This window comes from Thunnus albacares, chromosome 6 (assembly GCF_914725855.1).
Source record: "Thunnus albacares chromosome 6, fThuAlb1.1, whole genome shotgun sequence".
NCBI lineage: Eukaryota > Metazoa > Chordata > Actinopteri > Scombriformes > Scombridae > Thunnus > Thunnus albacares.
This window is the reverse complement of record NC_058111.1, coordinates 10024142-10041265: the sequence shown is the minus strand read 5'-3', so window position 1 is coordinate 10041265 and position 17124 is coordinate 10024142. Positions and strand designations below refer to the sequence as shown.

At 40.9% G+C, this 17124-nt stretch overlaps 1 protein-coding gene across 8 annotated transcripts in view; it reads left to right on the top strand.

The window, feature by feature from the left end:
• nbeab (neurobeachin b) overlaps window positions 1-17124 on the top strand; it is a 206506-nt gene that overhangs the window by 82034 nt on the left and 107348 nt on the right. For 6 of the 8 annotated variants that reach the window (XM_044354827.1, XM_044354829.1, XM_044354828.1 and 3 more), the window contains exons 13-28: window positions 835-1003; window positions 5593-5672; window positions 6535-6597; window positions 6999-7096; window positions 7564-7656; window positions 9591-9699; window positions 9803-9884; window positions 9999-10122; window positions 10937-11129; window positions 11301-12284; window positions 13202-13419; window positions 13681-13834; window positions 14945-14953; window positions 15393-15573; window positions 16478-16605; window positions 16947-17054. In XM_044354827.1, coding sequence (XP_044210762.1) covers window positions 835-1003; window positions 5593-5672; window positions 6535-6597; window positions 6999-7096; window positions 7564-7656; window positions 9591-9699; window positions 9803-9884; window positions 9999-10122; window positions 10937-11129; window positions 11301-12284; window positions 13202-13419; window positions 13681-13834; window positions 14945-14953; window positions 15393-15573; window positions 16478-16605; window positions 16947-17054 — 2793 coding nt within the window. The remainder of the gene's footprint in view (window positions 1-834; window positions 1004-5592; window positions 5673-6534; window positions 6598-6998; window positions 7097-7563; window positions 7657-9590; window positions 9700-9802; window positions 9885-9998; window positions 10123-10936; window positions 11130-11300; window positions 12285-13201; window positions 13420-13680; window positions 13835-14944; window positions 14954-15392; window positions 15574-16477; window positions 16606-16946; window positions 17055-17124) is intronic. The other 2 variants (XM_044354830.1, XM_044354825.1) reach the window with 1 other exon arrangement.

Here is a 17124-nt window from a genome sequence, read left to right as displayed (position 1 = left end):
ATACATAAAAGGAGGAAATAAATACAAAAGTGTCTGGAGGCTTGCCTGCGACACTCCTCCAAAATAGAGCATAGAGATGGAGGGAGAAAAAAAAAAAATGAGAGAAACAGCGAGGTAATGAAGTGGGTTAGACCACTTTTAGCTACATCGGCACAGGGAGCTGCGCTTGCTCCTTCCCTTAGGACACGCCACACAGTCCACATTTCCTCTGTCCTTATCCTCAAGCTGCACGGGATATAGAGCCAGCTGTGTGAGTGATGGGTGCATGCAATATGCATTAATTACATGGGCTTACTGACCTTGTCCTAGCAGACAGATACAATTTTGTAAATGCATTCTACCTTTCTGTTGTCATGGAAATTACATTACCAACAGCGTGATGTTCAGTTATCTCCGGTTTCATTTCAGTAGCCTCAAAGCATATCACACATCATGCTCACATCCTAACCACATCGCCACCTTTCATCGTGACTCACATTTGATTCGTTAATATCCTATAATTTATGACATATGGGGAAAAAGCCCTCGGTGGCTGGAGGGATTAAGGATTCTTGTCAGGTCTATTGCTAATTTCAGAGGACATGCTAATCATCACTGAAAAGAGTGGAGCTGCAACAATTATGAAATTGAGTACATAGGATCAGTGGCCATCACCATACACCTCCAGGGCTAATAGGCTCAGTGACTCCAATCTGCCACAGTAAAACATTCTTGGTTGGTTTGGGAAGGTATAAGGTTCAGAGGATTAAGCTGTCATTGTATCTACTTCAAAAGTAGATTTACACTCCGCAATTAATAACACGGATACATATGTATGTGTGTGTTCCACTCCAGGTGCAGCTCTCTCTGTACACATACCTTTCTGCTGAGTTCATTGGCACGGCAACCATCTACAACACGATTCGACGAGTGGGCACGGTGCTTCAGCTCATGCATACTCTTAAGTACTACTACTGGGCCATCAACCCTGCAGACAGCAGCGGCATCACACCAAAGGGTCTCGGTGAGAACATTTAGCATTTTTGAATTTTATTTTCAGCTCAAGTCAAGTTTATTTTACATGATATATAAAGTATAATATGATATGATTTGATTTGGGGGTATTGTTTATATAAACTATTTCCCCGTTCAACTGAAGGCTCATCCAAGTGAAGCTCATTGTTTTGGAAAGGAAATCACTGGGCGTGAACCAATCACAATCATTGTGCGCAGTCACAAGCCTGCTATCAAAGTGTCTTTCTCAAATGGCAGCAGCTCCCCCACATTTGAAATGACTCATCTCCACATGGAAGCGCTTGCCTGTCAGCTGTTAGGACTGTGGCCATCACTGGAGATGACAGTGAGGCAGACACGCCACATCAATACTGTCATCCCACTGGGGTGCGTCGTGTGGGCGTTAGGCCTCTGAAACCTGGGCCAGTAGTATGACTGGCATCCTCACTCTATGAGACAACAGTACGTCACCAAGCAGGCTGTGCTGGAAGTGAATGTGTCCTTGAACTGTCATTTCCATTTTACCCTCCATTCTTCTTTTTGCGAGACTATCATTGTCCCAGTATAGGGGTTGTTTTGTAACGGCACTGAGAGCTGAGTTCATGCTGCATCAAGGCCTGATTAAATCTACTTACTGAAGGTTAAAGCTTGTATTCTGACAGCATTGATGTAATACTTGTCATAGAGTCAAAGGTGATTTTTTTTTCCACTGTTAGCACCACTAATAATTTATATCACGTTTATTTACACTGTGAGATGAAGACACATTCTTACAGGCAATGTCAGGTGGCTGAATATAACAGAATTTTAGCTTATATACTGTACAGTATATGTCACATCATAGAGCTGGGAGTGATCCTAATTGATTTCCTACTAAGAGTGGTGGTGACCTCTAGACTGAAGTTAGTTGGGATAATACGGGAACACATTTCTATAAGCTAAGTCAGTCCTCAGACTTCACTAAATCTCACTTTTCCTGATTTCAGTTTGTCCCTTCTACTTACATTGTGTAATTTATCCGTTCTTACACTGTGCAAGGGAACTTTACAAGACTTAATAAGAGATGAAAGCTCATACCTTTCTAGAGCTTATGTTCTAGGACAAAGTGCTATATTTAGGTTGGACATCATAGGAACTGCTCTCATCACTTTATTTCTATGATGTCCACTGCGTTGGACCCTCTAGAGGTTAGGTCTAGGTTTTCTGTTTCTTTCACCTTTTCACATTGTTGAATAATAGATTTTGATGTTGAAATAACTTGTTTTTGGGTAATCTGTTTCTGTGTAGCCCAAGGCACTCCAGTATATTGTTCTGCTTTGTATAGGATGTCAGCACAGGTTGTAAAGATACACTAATCATACACAGGATAGGCTACTATGTGTGCACTGAGCTTGAGGAAAAGCTCTCGATTTACTGGTCTACATTTCAACCGAACCTATGTTTATGATCTTCGGATAGTGCAGGAAAAAGTTGGTGGAAGAAATGAGTTTCCTTCACAAAGTGTCTGGGCTCACTCTTAGAAAGAAGGTGATGAACTCTAAAGGCTGGAAGTAGCTTGGAGTGGAAAGTCCAAGAAAGCCTGGGTTGGCACTTGATAAAGGCAAACGCAGAGCCTACTCGATATCCAAACTAGATATCCACAAACGCATCAGTGGAGTATAACAGGTTGTTGGTACGCAATCTAATCCATAGAATATGTGTTTGAAAGATTTTTGAAAGTGTAGGTAAGCAGATGGACATACAAACCTGCTCGTATGTTTTTGATTACAAAACAGTGCGCATGAGCAGATTTTGGAATACTCTGCATTCGTTTCCAGATTCTTCCAATGAGCTTCTTCCCTAAATGTAGTCCTCTCAAACACAACTGTAATTATGTCGCTGATTGTTGTAGAACCTCCGGGAGATTGTAAAGGGCTGAGAAAATGGCTGAGATTCTGAGGAAGATATATCTTGAAATGGATCGCTTTCCCGCTGTAGGTAATTTTCAGAGCGGGTCTGTTTCCATTGATCTGTGCTTGATTTGGCAGCTCAGTTTTTCTCCCTGTCCTAAACTGAGAAATGACCAAACAAAGACACATATAAAGGGGAAGAGGGCCAAACAGATAATAAAGTGTTCAATTATAGGGACACAGAGAGGACATTTAAAACAGACCTTCTCCGGCTACTCACTCTGTTTCTGGAAGTGCCTTTTCTTTTTTTTTTTTCCCTCAGGTCTTAATAGAGAGCGCTATCAAATTAAAGCCATGTATCATTCGGTTATACACAGAAACACTGCAGGCACTCACCCACACATGCCCATTCCTCAACTTCTCTCAGTCTGTGACATATACCCACAAGCCAACACATAATCTGTCTCAATCTCTATCATTCTCCTTTTGTCTCCGTCTCTGCCCTGACTGGGTTTTACTTAATAATGAGTAATGAGATGGGCGATAAAGCTGTTTGGCCAGTCACCTCGTTCAATTTGAACTGGTTCTGTCTTGTTTCCATTACAGGAGAACTCACTACTGGCAGACACGTAGATGTGCTTCAGAGGAATAACGCGGTTGAATTCATTTTTGTGTCTGCCCTCATTCTGATGAATTAGTCTCATGTAAGACATAAATTACTGATTACCAAGATGTTAGGGAATCGTTTGGCACTTGTATGCTCTTCTTTCAACACCGCCTTGCCGATTTAAAGCCAGCACACACTCCAGGTGCTCTAAACAGACCAGCTTAAGCAGGCAAAACATACAGCAGTTACAAATTGAGAAGAAGTTGCTGCTGAGATTAAAAATGCTTTTTGCATCTGAGTGTTTTATCAGCCTTTTTTTTATTTGAAAGCGTTTGGGCAGTGGAAATATAATTATTCTTGTTTTTTTTTATATTTAAATATTTAGTTTTTTCAAGTATATAGGAACGCATTGTGTATGCTGTGACTTAATTATCATCAGTCGTAAGTCAAAATAGGATTCCTGCATTTATCACATGGGCATAAATCGTTTTTCAATAAACTCTTTCTCCCTCTGCCCTTGGGAAGCAGGACATAAAGCAATCTGTGAATGAGAAACAAGAGCTGTGCAGAGCTGCTGAGCATAATTGGTTGTGAATAACTTGGATGCAGTGGCTGCAGTAATAATGTTCTTATCATCCCTTCCATGTCAGGCTCTGTCCCTGCACCGGATTTTCCTCTCTCACGCTATTAATCAGTGTCGGGGATACAACAACACTCGCCATCCTCCTGCAACCTCAGGGAGCCTCATCATTGATTACATTGACTGGCTGTTGGAGCGGCAGGACGATCAGGTGTCCGCTGCCGTTGTATCTGTCATCATGGCACTGTCCTCCATTTTAAATGAACATGTGTCCAGCCAAGGTGGAGGTTAGAGTTTATCAGGGCTGAGAGGAGAAGAAAGACATCGGGCAAAGTGACCAGTTTTTCCCCTGAAAGGCTTTTGCTGCTGTTGTACTTGGCTCATTTATTGTAATTTAACACCTCTGCAAATGCAAAAGATTTTGTCAGTGTGTTTATACCTGACTGCAAAGGATGAATAAGAAATGAATGAATATATGACACCACTGCCAGCTTTTACTGCCAAAATGGAGCCTTTGTGCGCCATTGAGAGTGCTGCTACTCTTAAGCAGATTCATGTTTGTATCGTTATAAGTGGTAATGTAATATATATATGCCTTATCCTGTATTTTCTGATGTGTCTGATTATGTGTCTGCTCTGTGTTGCAGATCAGCAGCCCGTCGCTGCAGCCCATTAGTTTGTTCACTCAGTGCAAACACTTTTGAGTTAAAAACAAAGGAGCCGCGGATATCGAGTAGGATCTGAACATGTCAAAATTAATTCTCATGCTAACCACACCGATACAGCAGCAGCCGCTCCGCGATATGACAGTTAATCAATGCTTTCTGTCATATTCTGTCATTCTTCTTCATTTGCATGACATACGTTCACCTGCTGACAGTGTTCAGCCCTTCGTTTTAATGAGACGTCGGCCGGTGTGACGGGCAGGTGTGGCCATGGCAACCTCGGGCTTACTGCCTGGGCAATACGTCGTGGCCAAGGCTACCTGGATGCAAAATGTATGATTGAGTGATCTTGGCTGAATAGTCTGACCCTTCCTGAACTCCAAGCTTGCTATCTACATAAAATATATTTTACTAATTGTCAATGTATAAGTTTCTCTGTATTTACAAAGTGAAAAGTCTGGCACTACTGTATGTGCCACACTTCCTGTTTTGGTGCAAATATTCAAGGTGGATGCAGTAAATATTTCAGAAGCTGATTACATGGTGAAGGAAACTGGAGATATCTTTGAAGATGTCCCTGTTTCGTCTTATTTTCTCAAAGCTCAGAGAAGTGAGAACACAAGACATCAATGAGAGAAACATTTCATTATCAATAAAAAAAAAAAAACATCAAAAAGGAACTCGAGATCATGAAAATGAACCCAGAATAAAATTGACAGTAAAAACATTAAAAATATAGAAGAGACTTGAAAAGAGACAACAGGAAGCTCTATAATTATTATTATTATTGATCATATTTTGTTCCAATACTTTCTTTGGCAGTTTTTATTTCTTCTTTCACTTTCTCTTCAACTACAGATGGTCCGAGGCCGACCCAAAAAGAAATAATTTCTCTGCGGGCGTTCATGCTTCTCTTCCTCAAGCAACTCATCCTGAAGGTATATCCCACCTGTCTCCATGCCTCACAGCCCCTCACAACGCTTGATTTTTGAGCTGCACAGGGAAAATGCTGAGATTGTCAGCCCTTCTTGTGATATCCGTTAAAAAGCTTCTTCTGGTCCGCTGCTTCGTAATGTCGTTGCTATTTATTTATTTATCGCTTCTAAAAAAGTGTGAGCTTAGGTGGAATACCAGTTGTGCTGAGACACTTTTAATGATAATTATTTAATCATGTATGTAATTTATCAAGTAAAGATAGCAAACATTTGTGGATGCCTTCTTTTCAAAAGAGACAAATATTAGAGACAAAGTTAGTCCTTTCAAGGCATCACTCGTGGCTCCGGAGATGTATGATGGGTATCAAAACGAGACTAAACGAGTTGCTTATCCTAAAAACAAAAGACATACTAATCAATAACAAAATGATTAGAGTGTTGGACTATATATATTTGATGAGGTGCATGCTTTTCATTGCAGTTTAAGTCACTGTATTGCTGCTCACATCCCAGCATGCTATACCTCTGCAGATAATTATCTTGCTATATTCTGTAATAGGAATCTAAATACTGGACAGTAAACTGGGTTGAAGGCTGTATTTTATCATCAAAGTTCTCATGACAGGTGCATCGATTGTACATCCTATTCAAGCAACAATAAAAGGGATTAAAATGGATGCTGGAGGCTAAAGTACTAGTAATTTTTCTCAAGGACTTACTTTTTAATTGTACCAAAATGAATTAAACTGTGATGTGTTTTGTCAGAATATTGGACATACTAAACCTTTGCAATGCAATTATCTTTCTCCAATTATTTGCCATTTACAATATTTAATTTTTGTCTTCTTTGTTTGTGTTCTTTCAGGACAGAGGTGTGAAGGAGGATGAGCTGCAGAGTATCCTGAACTATTTGTTAACAATGCATGAGGTACATGAGAGTATTTTTCTGCTCCGAGTGTATTCATTCACTCAGTGTGTTAGTGTGCCACTTTGCTGCACTAAGCTTCAAGGTCACATTTTATCTTCAGAGTTGCTATTCCTGGAGAGGTTTGTTTTTTTTTTGTTTTTTTTTTCTAAGCCAATAAACTTACCAGCAAGATGAATTCATCTTTTAAATTACCAATATACTTTCCATTGTGCAGTATCCAGCTACTGCTCCTGCACTGTTGTAAGGTGTACTAGGACCCAGGTGTATTCTGCAATTGAAGGTGCTAGACACATACAGTACATAATGTCTTTGGTGCAGTTACAGACTTTGTCTTTTTTCTCTTTACCAGCTCTCTTTATCATTTTCTCTCAGATTGTCTTTCTCTCCTGGTCTGCCTGCAGGATGAAAATCTGCATGATGTGTTGCAGTTGGTGGTAGCCCTGATGTCTGAGCATCCAGCCTCCATGATCCCTGCTTTTGACCAGAGAAATGGAATACGGTAAGTCCCTCAGGAGAAGACACAATCCTTTTCGCTATTCAGGCACAAAATAAAGAGGTGATTTCACAAAATAAACCTAAGCACCTAACGCTTGTGCTGTTGCTGCATGCCTATGTGACTGATGAATAATTCATATGCTCAGTGTGAGAAAAAAAACACATGCATGTGAAAGTATCGATATTAACATATTGATTTCACAATATGACACGGATGATCAAACTTACCCCATGTGATCCTATGAAATAAAAATGCACACGGCGTAGCGCTACTTGTGAGTTTGAAAGAATTCATTGTGGAAAGGCTGCTACTTTCATTAGGACATTCATTTAATGCTAATGTAAATTTACTCTGAAGGAAAGTGGATGTCAGCTAACCAGTGCAGGGCCTTTTCATCAACAGGGCTATATTTTATTCTGTCAAGACAGTGTGCCGTTGCCAGCGTTCATCGTTGTTTGTGTCTATTCCAGGGTAATCTACAAGCTCATGGCCTCCAAGAGTGAAAGCATTCGAGTACAATCCCTCAAAGTCCTTGGGTACTTCCTCAAGCATTTGGGCCACAAGTAAGTAACTCATTCCAAGGGCTGTGTAGTAGATGATAATTACACACTCATAAGTGTTGGGTTTTTTTTATGAATAGTTGAAAGATTAGTAAATCATTGGATGTTTTACAAAACTGCTTTCTAATACATGTCTAATGCTATCATTTACAGCATGTCGTTTTGTCATTTAAATTGTTTCCAAATCCCTGCAATGCCCACGTTAAAAGAGATGACTAAAGGTTTGTAGGTTAGAAACGGAAAAACCATAAATAAGGCTTTATGTTCAGAGAGATGATTCATCTGTTCCTGACACTCCCTTGAACAAGGGTACGATTAGAAGAGCCAGAAACTCTTGACTTGATGCCAGTTTTGCAAATGAGGGTGCACTTCTTTGTAGAACACCTGAATCCCTGGCTTTATGCCCTAAAACCATTACTTAACATAAGAGAAAGGTGGAAGAGGTCCAAGTTACTGTCCCGCAGAGCGAAATAAATAATAAAATACCCACTAGGATGTCAGCATATCCTCTGTATGCTGCACATTGGAGAGAGGAGAGAGAATGCCTATGGGGTGGAGGGCCCATGATTCAGAATGTGGGATGCAGGGATGGATGGATGGATGGAGAAGAAATGGGGGGAGGTTGTGTTGTGCTCACAATGGTGAGGCACCAGGTGTTTTGGTGTTACTGGTGCCTGGTGAATAGAGAGAAAGGGCCGGCGTAAGCCTGTGCTTGGCTGCCCATAGGCACAAATGAAAGGCCTATATCTCAAGAGATATGTGTGCCTCATGAAAGCCTGCCTTCACCCTTCACTTTAATAGCTTTCATACATTTTAAAGCAACCTAGTTCAATATGAGCTCTAGTGCAGCTCATAAAGAATTAAATATGTTTCTTCAATACTTTGTGGAGGTTATTAGTTTTTGTTAATTGAATTTGTCATTTTACATGAATTAGTTCAGTGATGTAAGATATTGTTGGTTCTGTCTTGGTTGATAAGTCAAGTAATAGCAATGAAACAACCAGAAAAAGCATGAAAGAATAGAGCCAGGACTTATGACATAAGTCATAGATGTAGACGTAAGTCGTAGATTATGTATGCTCAAACATCTGTTTTAAGGCCTTATCTAATCCTTACTCATAAACTTAAACTATAATAACTATAAATTATAATAAATATTCTATGCTAGGCTTAAATTTTTGCCTTGAAATGTACTTCTTCATTGCCATCCTCTTATCTCTCTAGCAGCAGGGTATTTGATCTCTTCTTTTCTGGCTGAATAAACATTATTATAGTTTAATTTTCATATTTAAACCAATGTCCCTTCATTTTAACATTGTCTCGACTGATGATTTAAACCACATCCAGGGAAAAAAAGAGTCATTTTGTCTGGATTTACGTTCATGAAAGCATTTACAACAAGCCTCGTTCTCCTCACTTTACCTCACTGCAGACTTCAACTCGGCTTGCTATGCTTCATCAGTCTGCCCTTTTCTCCCATTATATATTTGAAAGAAACACTACTCTTCTCCTAAGTGTCCAATTTGCCAGCCTAGGCAAAATACAAAAAGGTATTGTCTTATTAGGAAAGTCCCAACTCATCTTGAGGCAGTGGCAGCCCAGCAGAGCAGCTTTGGCTTAGCATTGTGACAGCAATCCTTATGCTGTTTGCAGAAGTAGTTTGTCACTGTTGAACCCATTCACCTGCGGTGTGCCTCTATTGTGTCTTGGAGCCATTCCTGGTGACAGGCTAACTTCGTTATCCTACACACCTTCAACGAAATTCCCCCCAATTTATGACAGCAGGCAGTTCCTGACACTTGTCTCCGGAGCCCGGCTCCCCGTGGGTGAGAATAGGGAACCAAGCTGACGGCACTCACTGATCCTTTCAGTGGCTTATGGAGCTCTAAACAAGCCACCTTACCATTATGTCTGTGTGTGTGTGTGTTTATCCACAGGAGGAAGGTGGAGATCATGCACACACACAGCCTCTTTACTCTCCTGGGAGAGAGACTCATGCTGCACACCAACACTGTGACGGTGACGACCTACAACACTCTGTACGAGGTAACAAAACATTTTCCTTTCAAATGTTCCATAATTACCGTACCACTGGTCTCTGTGTTAAAGAATGTGTGACAGACAATCATCTCATCTCTTCCTGCTCCAGATTCTGACAGAGCAGGTGTGCACACAGGTAGTTCACAAACCTCATCCTGAGCCCGACTCCACTGTCAAGATTCAGAACCCAAGTAAGGCTGATGTCATGTGGCACATTGAGTTTTATTCTTTATAAAGTACTCGGTTTTTGCAGCAATATTGACAAAGTGTGTATATTATTTGTGTCTGCCTCCATTTGATACCAGTGATTCTCAAGGTTGTTGCCACCTTACTGAAGAACTCCGCCCCCAGCGCGGAGCTGATGGAAGTTCGGCGGCTCTTCCTTTCTGACATGATCAAACTGTTCAGCAACAGCCGAGAGAACAGGCGGTGAGCAGAACTTTAAGTGCCTTTTACTTACACACTTCATTAATTATCTCTCTGATTAAATGTATCAAAAAGAAAAGAAAAAAGGCCCAATGTCCCCCCTCCTTGTTCCATGTTTAATAGACTCATATTGATGCTAAACCATCCTTAGACACGCACATACTCTCCAGCAGATGTGTCTGTGACAGTTTTTGACAGTTGCTGCTTTTTTTTTCTTTTTCAGTCTCACACTCAATCTCTTTTTTTTTCTGACACACACACACACATACACACATACACATATACACACACATATTGAAATTAAATTATAGGTCTTAGGAACTACTGACCTAAATCAACAACATAATTAGCTTAAAATTAACAGGCAGATGTACTTTGTCAAGTCAAACTGTTCAATAAAAAAAAGCTTAATTGGTTTTCACTTCTTTCTGCTTTTATATCTCAGCTGTCATTTTGTTTTGTGAGATACTACTGCCAATAAACACACAAATGAATATATAGATGGCCAAATGATTGAAACAGTCTGTTGTAATTTGAATAACAAAATGCCCAATAATACGAGTGTGTTGTTTTGACACAAAAAATATTGAGAAACTTCAAGAAAAGTTTAATCATTTTTAATCGTGATGGAAAAACCCAATGCTTAAGACACATTACCACATAACCACAATGTCCACGGTTCGACTACACTGCAGATCTTTGTTTCAAATAAAACTTTCATAGAGGCAAAAATGGATCAGCATTTACTTCACATACTCAACCTTTTATTATGTGGCTTACGTAATGCATACTTTAATGTTGTGTGTGTGTATTGAAGATGTCTGCTTCAGTGCTCAGTATGGCAAGACTGGATGTTTTCTCTTGGATACATCAACCCCAAAAGCTCTGAGGAGCAGAAGATCACTGAGATGGTGTACAACATCTTTCGTATTCTGCTCTACCACGCTATCAAGTATGAGTGGGGAGGGTGGCGCGTGTGGGTGGACACACTCTCAATAGCCCACTCCAAGGTGAGTACTGTACTCCTCTGTACAACAAAAAGGAAACACTGACCTCTGCTGTCGATGGAGACATTTTTATCTATTCTGTCTCAATTTAGCTTCTAAACTGATCTCCACTGTTGGAGTTTGCATCGCACATACAATATGGCTAACATTGTCTATAAAATTGCCTTTTTATAGGTGACATATGAGGCGCATAAGGAGTACTTGGCTAAGATGTATGAGGAGTACCAGCGTCAGGAAGAGGAAAATATTAAGAAAGGGAAGAAGGGCTTGGTCAGCACCATCTCTGGTCTGTCTGCTCAGGCCTCTGGTATCAAGGGTGCAATTGAGATCAGAGAAATGGATGATAACTCCCAGACACCTGAAAGTGAGACAGACTATGAGAGTGCCGATTCACGCAACCTGCTGGCTGAAGGGAAGGGGCTCGAAGAGGGTCTCAGAGGAGCGGGAGATACGGTGGATGGGGTCAGGGTCGAAGTTCACGATCTTCTGGTGGACATCAAGGCTGAAAAGGTGGAGGCTACAGAGGTTAAGCTGGATGATATGGACTTGTCCTCCGAAACTCTGGGAGTATCTGAGAATGGAGCACTGGTGGAGGTGGAATCTCTGTTGGATAATGTTTATTGTGCTGCTGTGGAAAAACTCAATAGTAACGTCAATAGTGTGTTGTTACCCAAAGGTAGCATGGACGACCAAAATACACCTCTCATTACACTAGACGATGACAAGGACAGCATCCCTAACAGCAACAATTTCTTGTTTGGAAAGGTAGCAGGAAACATAGAGGACAAGCTACTGCCTGACTTGAGTCCAGGTGAGCCTTTAGTCCTGTCCAGCCCAGAGCCTCCAGTCCACACTAATGCCAGTGATGAACTGGGCTTGCTAGCTCACATGACTGGCAGCTCTGAGCTTGGCTCCTTACCCAGTATCCTGGAAAAGGATGAGTTTGAACTACAGGCAGCCTTGGAGGGCATCAGCTCTGTGGCTGTTACCAAAGCTGAGGCCACTGAGGGCACAACTGGAGCAGCATCTGAAGGAGACCCCTCAGCTGTTAAGACCAGCAATACAGCGGACGCTACAGGCAACACCTCTGACACAGAGAGATCAGATGATGGCAAAGACAAGGAGATGAGGAAGATTCAGACAAGAGCGACTACACAGGTTAGTTTTAAGCTAAAAGTAGTTAATTCAAGTAAATCGAGTCATTATGATATCAAACACAAAAAATACATTGTTACCATTGTTAGACTATCTCATATAAGAAATAGTATTCATTGACTTAATTCAAAATATCCTGAAAGCAAATGTAACAGCAGAGGATTATTAATGCTGAAACATATGAGCTCCAGGGTCAAAGTGGAAAGTGAGGAGCAAGACCATTTACCATTGTCAGGATGTGTTGGCCTTTAGTGAACAGTTCTATATTAAAAGACCCATAGGGATCATTCCCTTTCCCAACACTGCTTGTAATGGGGACAGGATGGCCTGGTGCACATCAAGCAGTATCCCTCTGAGACTTAGGAAACTGGGCTGCTGGAAAAGTTGACTGAGCCAACAGGAGGGCAGATATAGACAAAGCAATATTCTGCAATAATCGCTCGGGATTTGTTCATTGCGCTCCTCATCTCATATGAGCTGTGCTCTTTTTCAGAGGTCAGGCTCTTTGACCTAGACCTGGGTCACTGATGGAGGAACAGTGGGAGGCAGAGTTTATTTTTAAACCTTTTCCTGCTGTTGTGAAATTGCTCATGTTCAATTCATTGCTGCCGCTTTTTAAGCAGACTTTTGTGCAGCACCTTGCTGACTCATTCATCTTATGTTTATCAGCTGTATTGAGCTTGATATATTTTTTTATTTACCCACAGGAAGAGAATATATGAGGACTCACTTTAGTCTGGCCATTCATCATCCAGTGAACAGTATGACCGTGGCATAATATCTCATTAAGGGTGAAGAATAGGAATAAGATGACTAACAATTAGCCTGTATACAGTATCTCATAATGAACAGGGGTTGGGGGATGTGATGTCCATGTCTTTCATTTACTGTGTTTTAGTGAGTAATCAATCTCCCATCAGAGTCTACAGGGCCGCTTAGCCACTCAGATGGAGAGGGACATACGCGTGGACTTGGGCTTCAGGGGGACACCCATGACGGAGGAACAGCGACGTCAGTTCAGCCCCGGGCCGCGCACCACTATGTTCCGCATTCCAGAGTTCAAATGGTCAGCCATGCACCAGAGACTGCTCACTGACCTGCTGTTTGCACTGGAGAGTGATGTCCATGTCTGGAGGAGGTGTGTGAAGTGGTTTATGTGCACTTGAGGGAGACAGAGAGGGAGGATGAGCATGGTGGTTGTAGTGATACTCAGATTACCCCCTCTGTAACAGAGCTAAGTTTTATTGCTGTTTTAGACATATAAGGAAAACAGCTTTTTTCATACATACCCCACATGTTTTTTGTTTATTGCACAGTAAAGCTGCTGTATGATTTATTTTATGTGAAAATGCTTATACCCATAATAATCCTGTTTTTTTTCCCCCGCTTTCTTCCGCAGCCACTCCACTAAATCTGTCATGGACTTTGTCAATAGTAATGAGAACATTATTTTTGTCCACAACACCATCCACCTCATATCACAAATGGTAGACAACATCATTATTGCTTGCGGAGGGATCTTGCCCCTGCTCTCAGCGGCCACCTCTCCTTCTGTAAGTGCAGCTCCTTGTCTTCACTGTAAGGGAATAATGCCATCTAGTGGTCGGTTAATGTGAACACTTGGTCTATGGTTGCTAGTGGTTTACTACAGTATACAGTATGTGCCTTTGGGAAATCAGACCTGTTTGTGTTTATTGATTGGAGCCACCTTCATTTGCTCAGATTCAATCAAAGGTTAGGACATTACTTCGGTAACTATGGAAGCTGAGAACGGCTGTCCTTGTAATTTTTTTTTTTTCAATGCCGTTATCTCAAGATCACAAGTTAATTATTTCGTTATCTCGAGAAAACAAGCCTTGTTATCTCAAGATAACGAGATAATCAACCCGTTATCATGAGAAAACAAATGATTGTTTCCTCTTATTACTTATAATGTTTATCAGAGATCAGGAATGTCGTGCCAGCATGCATAGATGGTGTCTTGACAACTGTAGCAACTGATTTAAGCTGAAAACTGTCAGATCAAAGAGTACCCATCATTATTAACAGCAACTTTATTAATGACATCTGTGTCACAGCCAAATGGCAGGTTGATTAACTCCTCATCATAATATGATGGGATGCTTCATGTAAAAGAAGTACCAAATAATACGTTTCAAGCATCTTCATTTTATTAGACTTAATGAGAGAAAGGAAAGTGGGGTGGAGAGAAGAAATAAGTACCAACATATGACAGATTTGACCCATGTACTTAAGAGCCACCTGAAGGCTTCTTGTGCTTGATCTACATAGTTGAGCTATCCATGTAAGGGAGACACAGAGAGAGGAGAAGACAGGAACGAACAAATGAGAAAGAGCTCCACCCGTGATAAATCTTGTGATAAATTATCTCGTTATCTCGAGAAATCTGCCTCTTTTTTTTTTTTTCCTCTAGAGATAAAATAACTCGTGATCTCTAGATAACGGCATTAAAAAAAATAATTGCAAGCACGGCCATTCTCAGCTTCCGTAGATAACATTTCTTATATTTGTAATTAACTTCCCTTTGTGTCACTCATGTTTACTGTCATTGATCCACTGTAATTATCAGATTTAATCTGCAGTCTTTAATTGAAATGGATTTTAATTATTCTCTTCTGTTTATTTTGTCTGTGCATGTCTAGAGCGCCAAGGTAAGTATTGATGCTATTTTAATTTCTCTCTTTTAACTTCATACTGTATTCACCAAAAAAAAACAAAAAACAATTTTTGCTTAACACTTGTTTAATCGATTCAAAATTGTCCTCTCCCTCTGGACCGTTACATATGGTATAATTGTCTTACATTTTCATCAGAAAACCTCTCCCATGTTTAAAAGCAAAGGAAATGAGAGCTGATACAGAAAAGTAGATGGTTGCTCAAGGGGCTCCGGGAATGTATGTTTTTGCTCGACCCCCAAAATTATTCAAAATGTTACCTTGGGTAAAGACGGACAGTGAACTCAACTCACTGTATCTCAATAGCCCATGCTTTAAATATTTAAATATTGCTTTAATCACAACTAGAGGTAAGAATGTGGCAGAGATAATCTTGTGTACATGTGATTGGTGTCTTCCTTGTTCGATGTGTAAGACGGAGTTGGAGAACATCGAGGCAACACAGGGCATGTCCTCAGAGACCGCCATCACTTTCCTGTCCCGTCTCATGGTCATGGTGGACGTGTTGGTGTTCTCGAGCTCCCTCAACTTTAGCGAGATCGAGGCTGAGAAAAACATGTCCTCTGGGGGCCTGATGCGTCAGTGCCTGAGACTCGGTGAGATCATGATTGTGACGGTATTCTCTTCACACATTCTAATAATTCCAGTAATCCCTGAAAGCCCCTTGGTTGATCAGCAACGCTAATTAATATAAGAGTCCTATGCTAATTGTATGGTAAATTACTTGTGATAGAGGTATGTGTGTGTTTGTGTGTGTGTGTGTGTGGTTGTACTGCAGTTTCCGGCAGTAAGAAATAACAGGATTATCATTTTAGAATTCATAACAAGCAGAAAGAATCATTTGCAGTGCAATCAGGTACTCTTTGCAAATGGTAGCCTTTGTGTCTGTCATTGGTGTGTCACATAGGACTCCATGAGGTCCTCTCTGCCCTCATGTGTCTGAATGTGAATGTACATAATGGAGATTTGATTAAATTTGTTTGAATGCAATGTAGATAACAGCTGAATTACTCGATTGTGATTTTTACTGAATCAACTGCTCGGTAAAAATCAAAATTCAGTAAAATTTTTTTGTAGGTAAAGCAGCGATTGCAAACGTTTGTGTATTTGTGTCTGTTTTTGTCTGTGTGTGTGAGAATATATCTGTGTCTATATCCATCTGGGCCTGTGGCTCTGTGTGTGTGTGAGCCTGTGTTTGTTGGGTTGTTGACTTGTTGTGCTCTGGGGGATGGGAAATAGCCTTCAGATTTCACAGTGTCCTTGTTGCAAACATACAATTTCTCATCACAGGCTTCAGTGTGAAATCAGTCTGGCTGCTGATTTTACTCCCAGCCTCTGTCCTGGCAGCCTGGAACAAATAGTCATCAGAGATAACTGATTAGTTTAAAGAGGTCATGCATGTTATCAACATTTAATTTCCATTTAACTCTGAAATGAGAGCCTATTTGTATGCTGTGTGTACGTGTGTGTGTGTGTGTGTGTGTGTGTGTGCGCGCGCAGTGTGTTGTGTGGCAGTGAGGAACTGTCTGGAGTGCAGGCAGAGACACAGAGACAGAGGAAATAAGTCTTCCATTCCCAACAACAACAAGACTCAGGAAATTCTGCAAAACGCTGTGACTTCCAGCAAGGTACAATATGTGATGTCACATGTCACGTTTCTCACCTGATTTTTGTCCAAAATCCCATAACTTTACTTTCTGTGCCCCTAGTTGGAAATTGTGTCTGTATATTACATTTTACTGTAGGAACACTTTGCCTACAGTAATACTTTGCCTCATGCTAATTATGTGACCTGACTAGTGACGATAAGTCAGTTCCCCTAAGTGTGATTTAAACATTACTGGGGGGGGTACCACCATTTTTTTTTCTATTCTATATGTGTCTATTTTCTAATCCGTAAGAAAAGTAAGAGCAAAAACCTCTGATTGAACAGAGCTGCATGTGATATTGTGTTATCTTTCTGCTTTAGACAGCTTTAGAGACTGTCCCTAGTAACCTGTCTCCCATCAAGGACCCTGATCGCCTTCTGCAGGACGTGGACATTAATCGACTGCGTGCTGTGGTGTTCCGTGATGTGGTGAGTGTGTGTGTGTCTGTACGTGTATGTGTGGAACATGCACAAAGACTGTTTATCACAAAGACTTGGC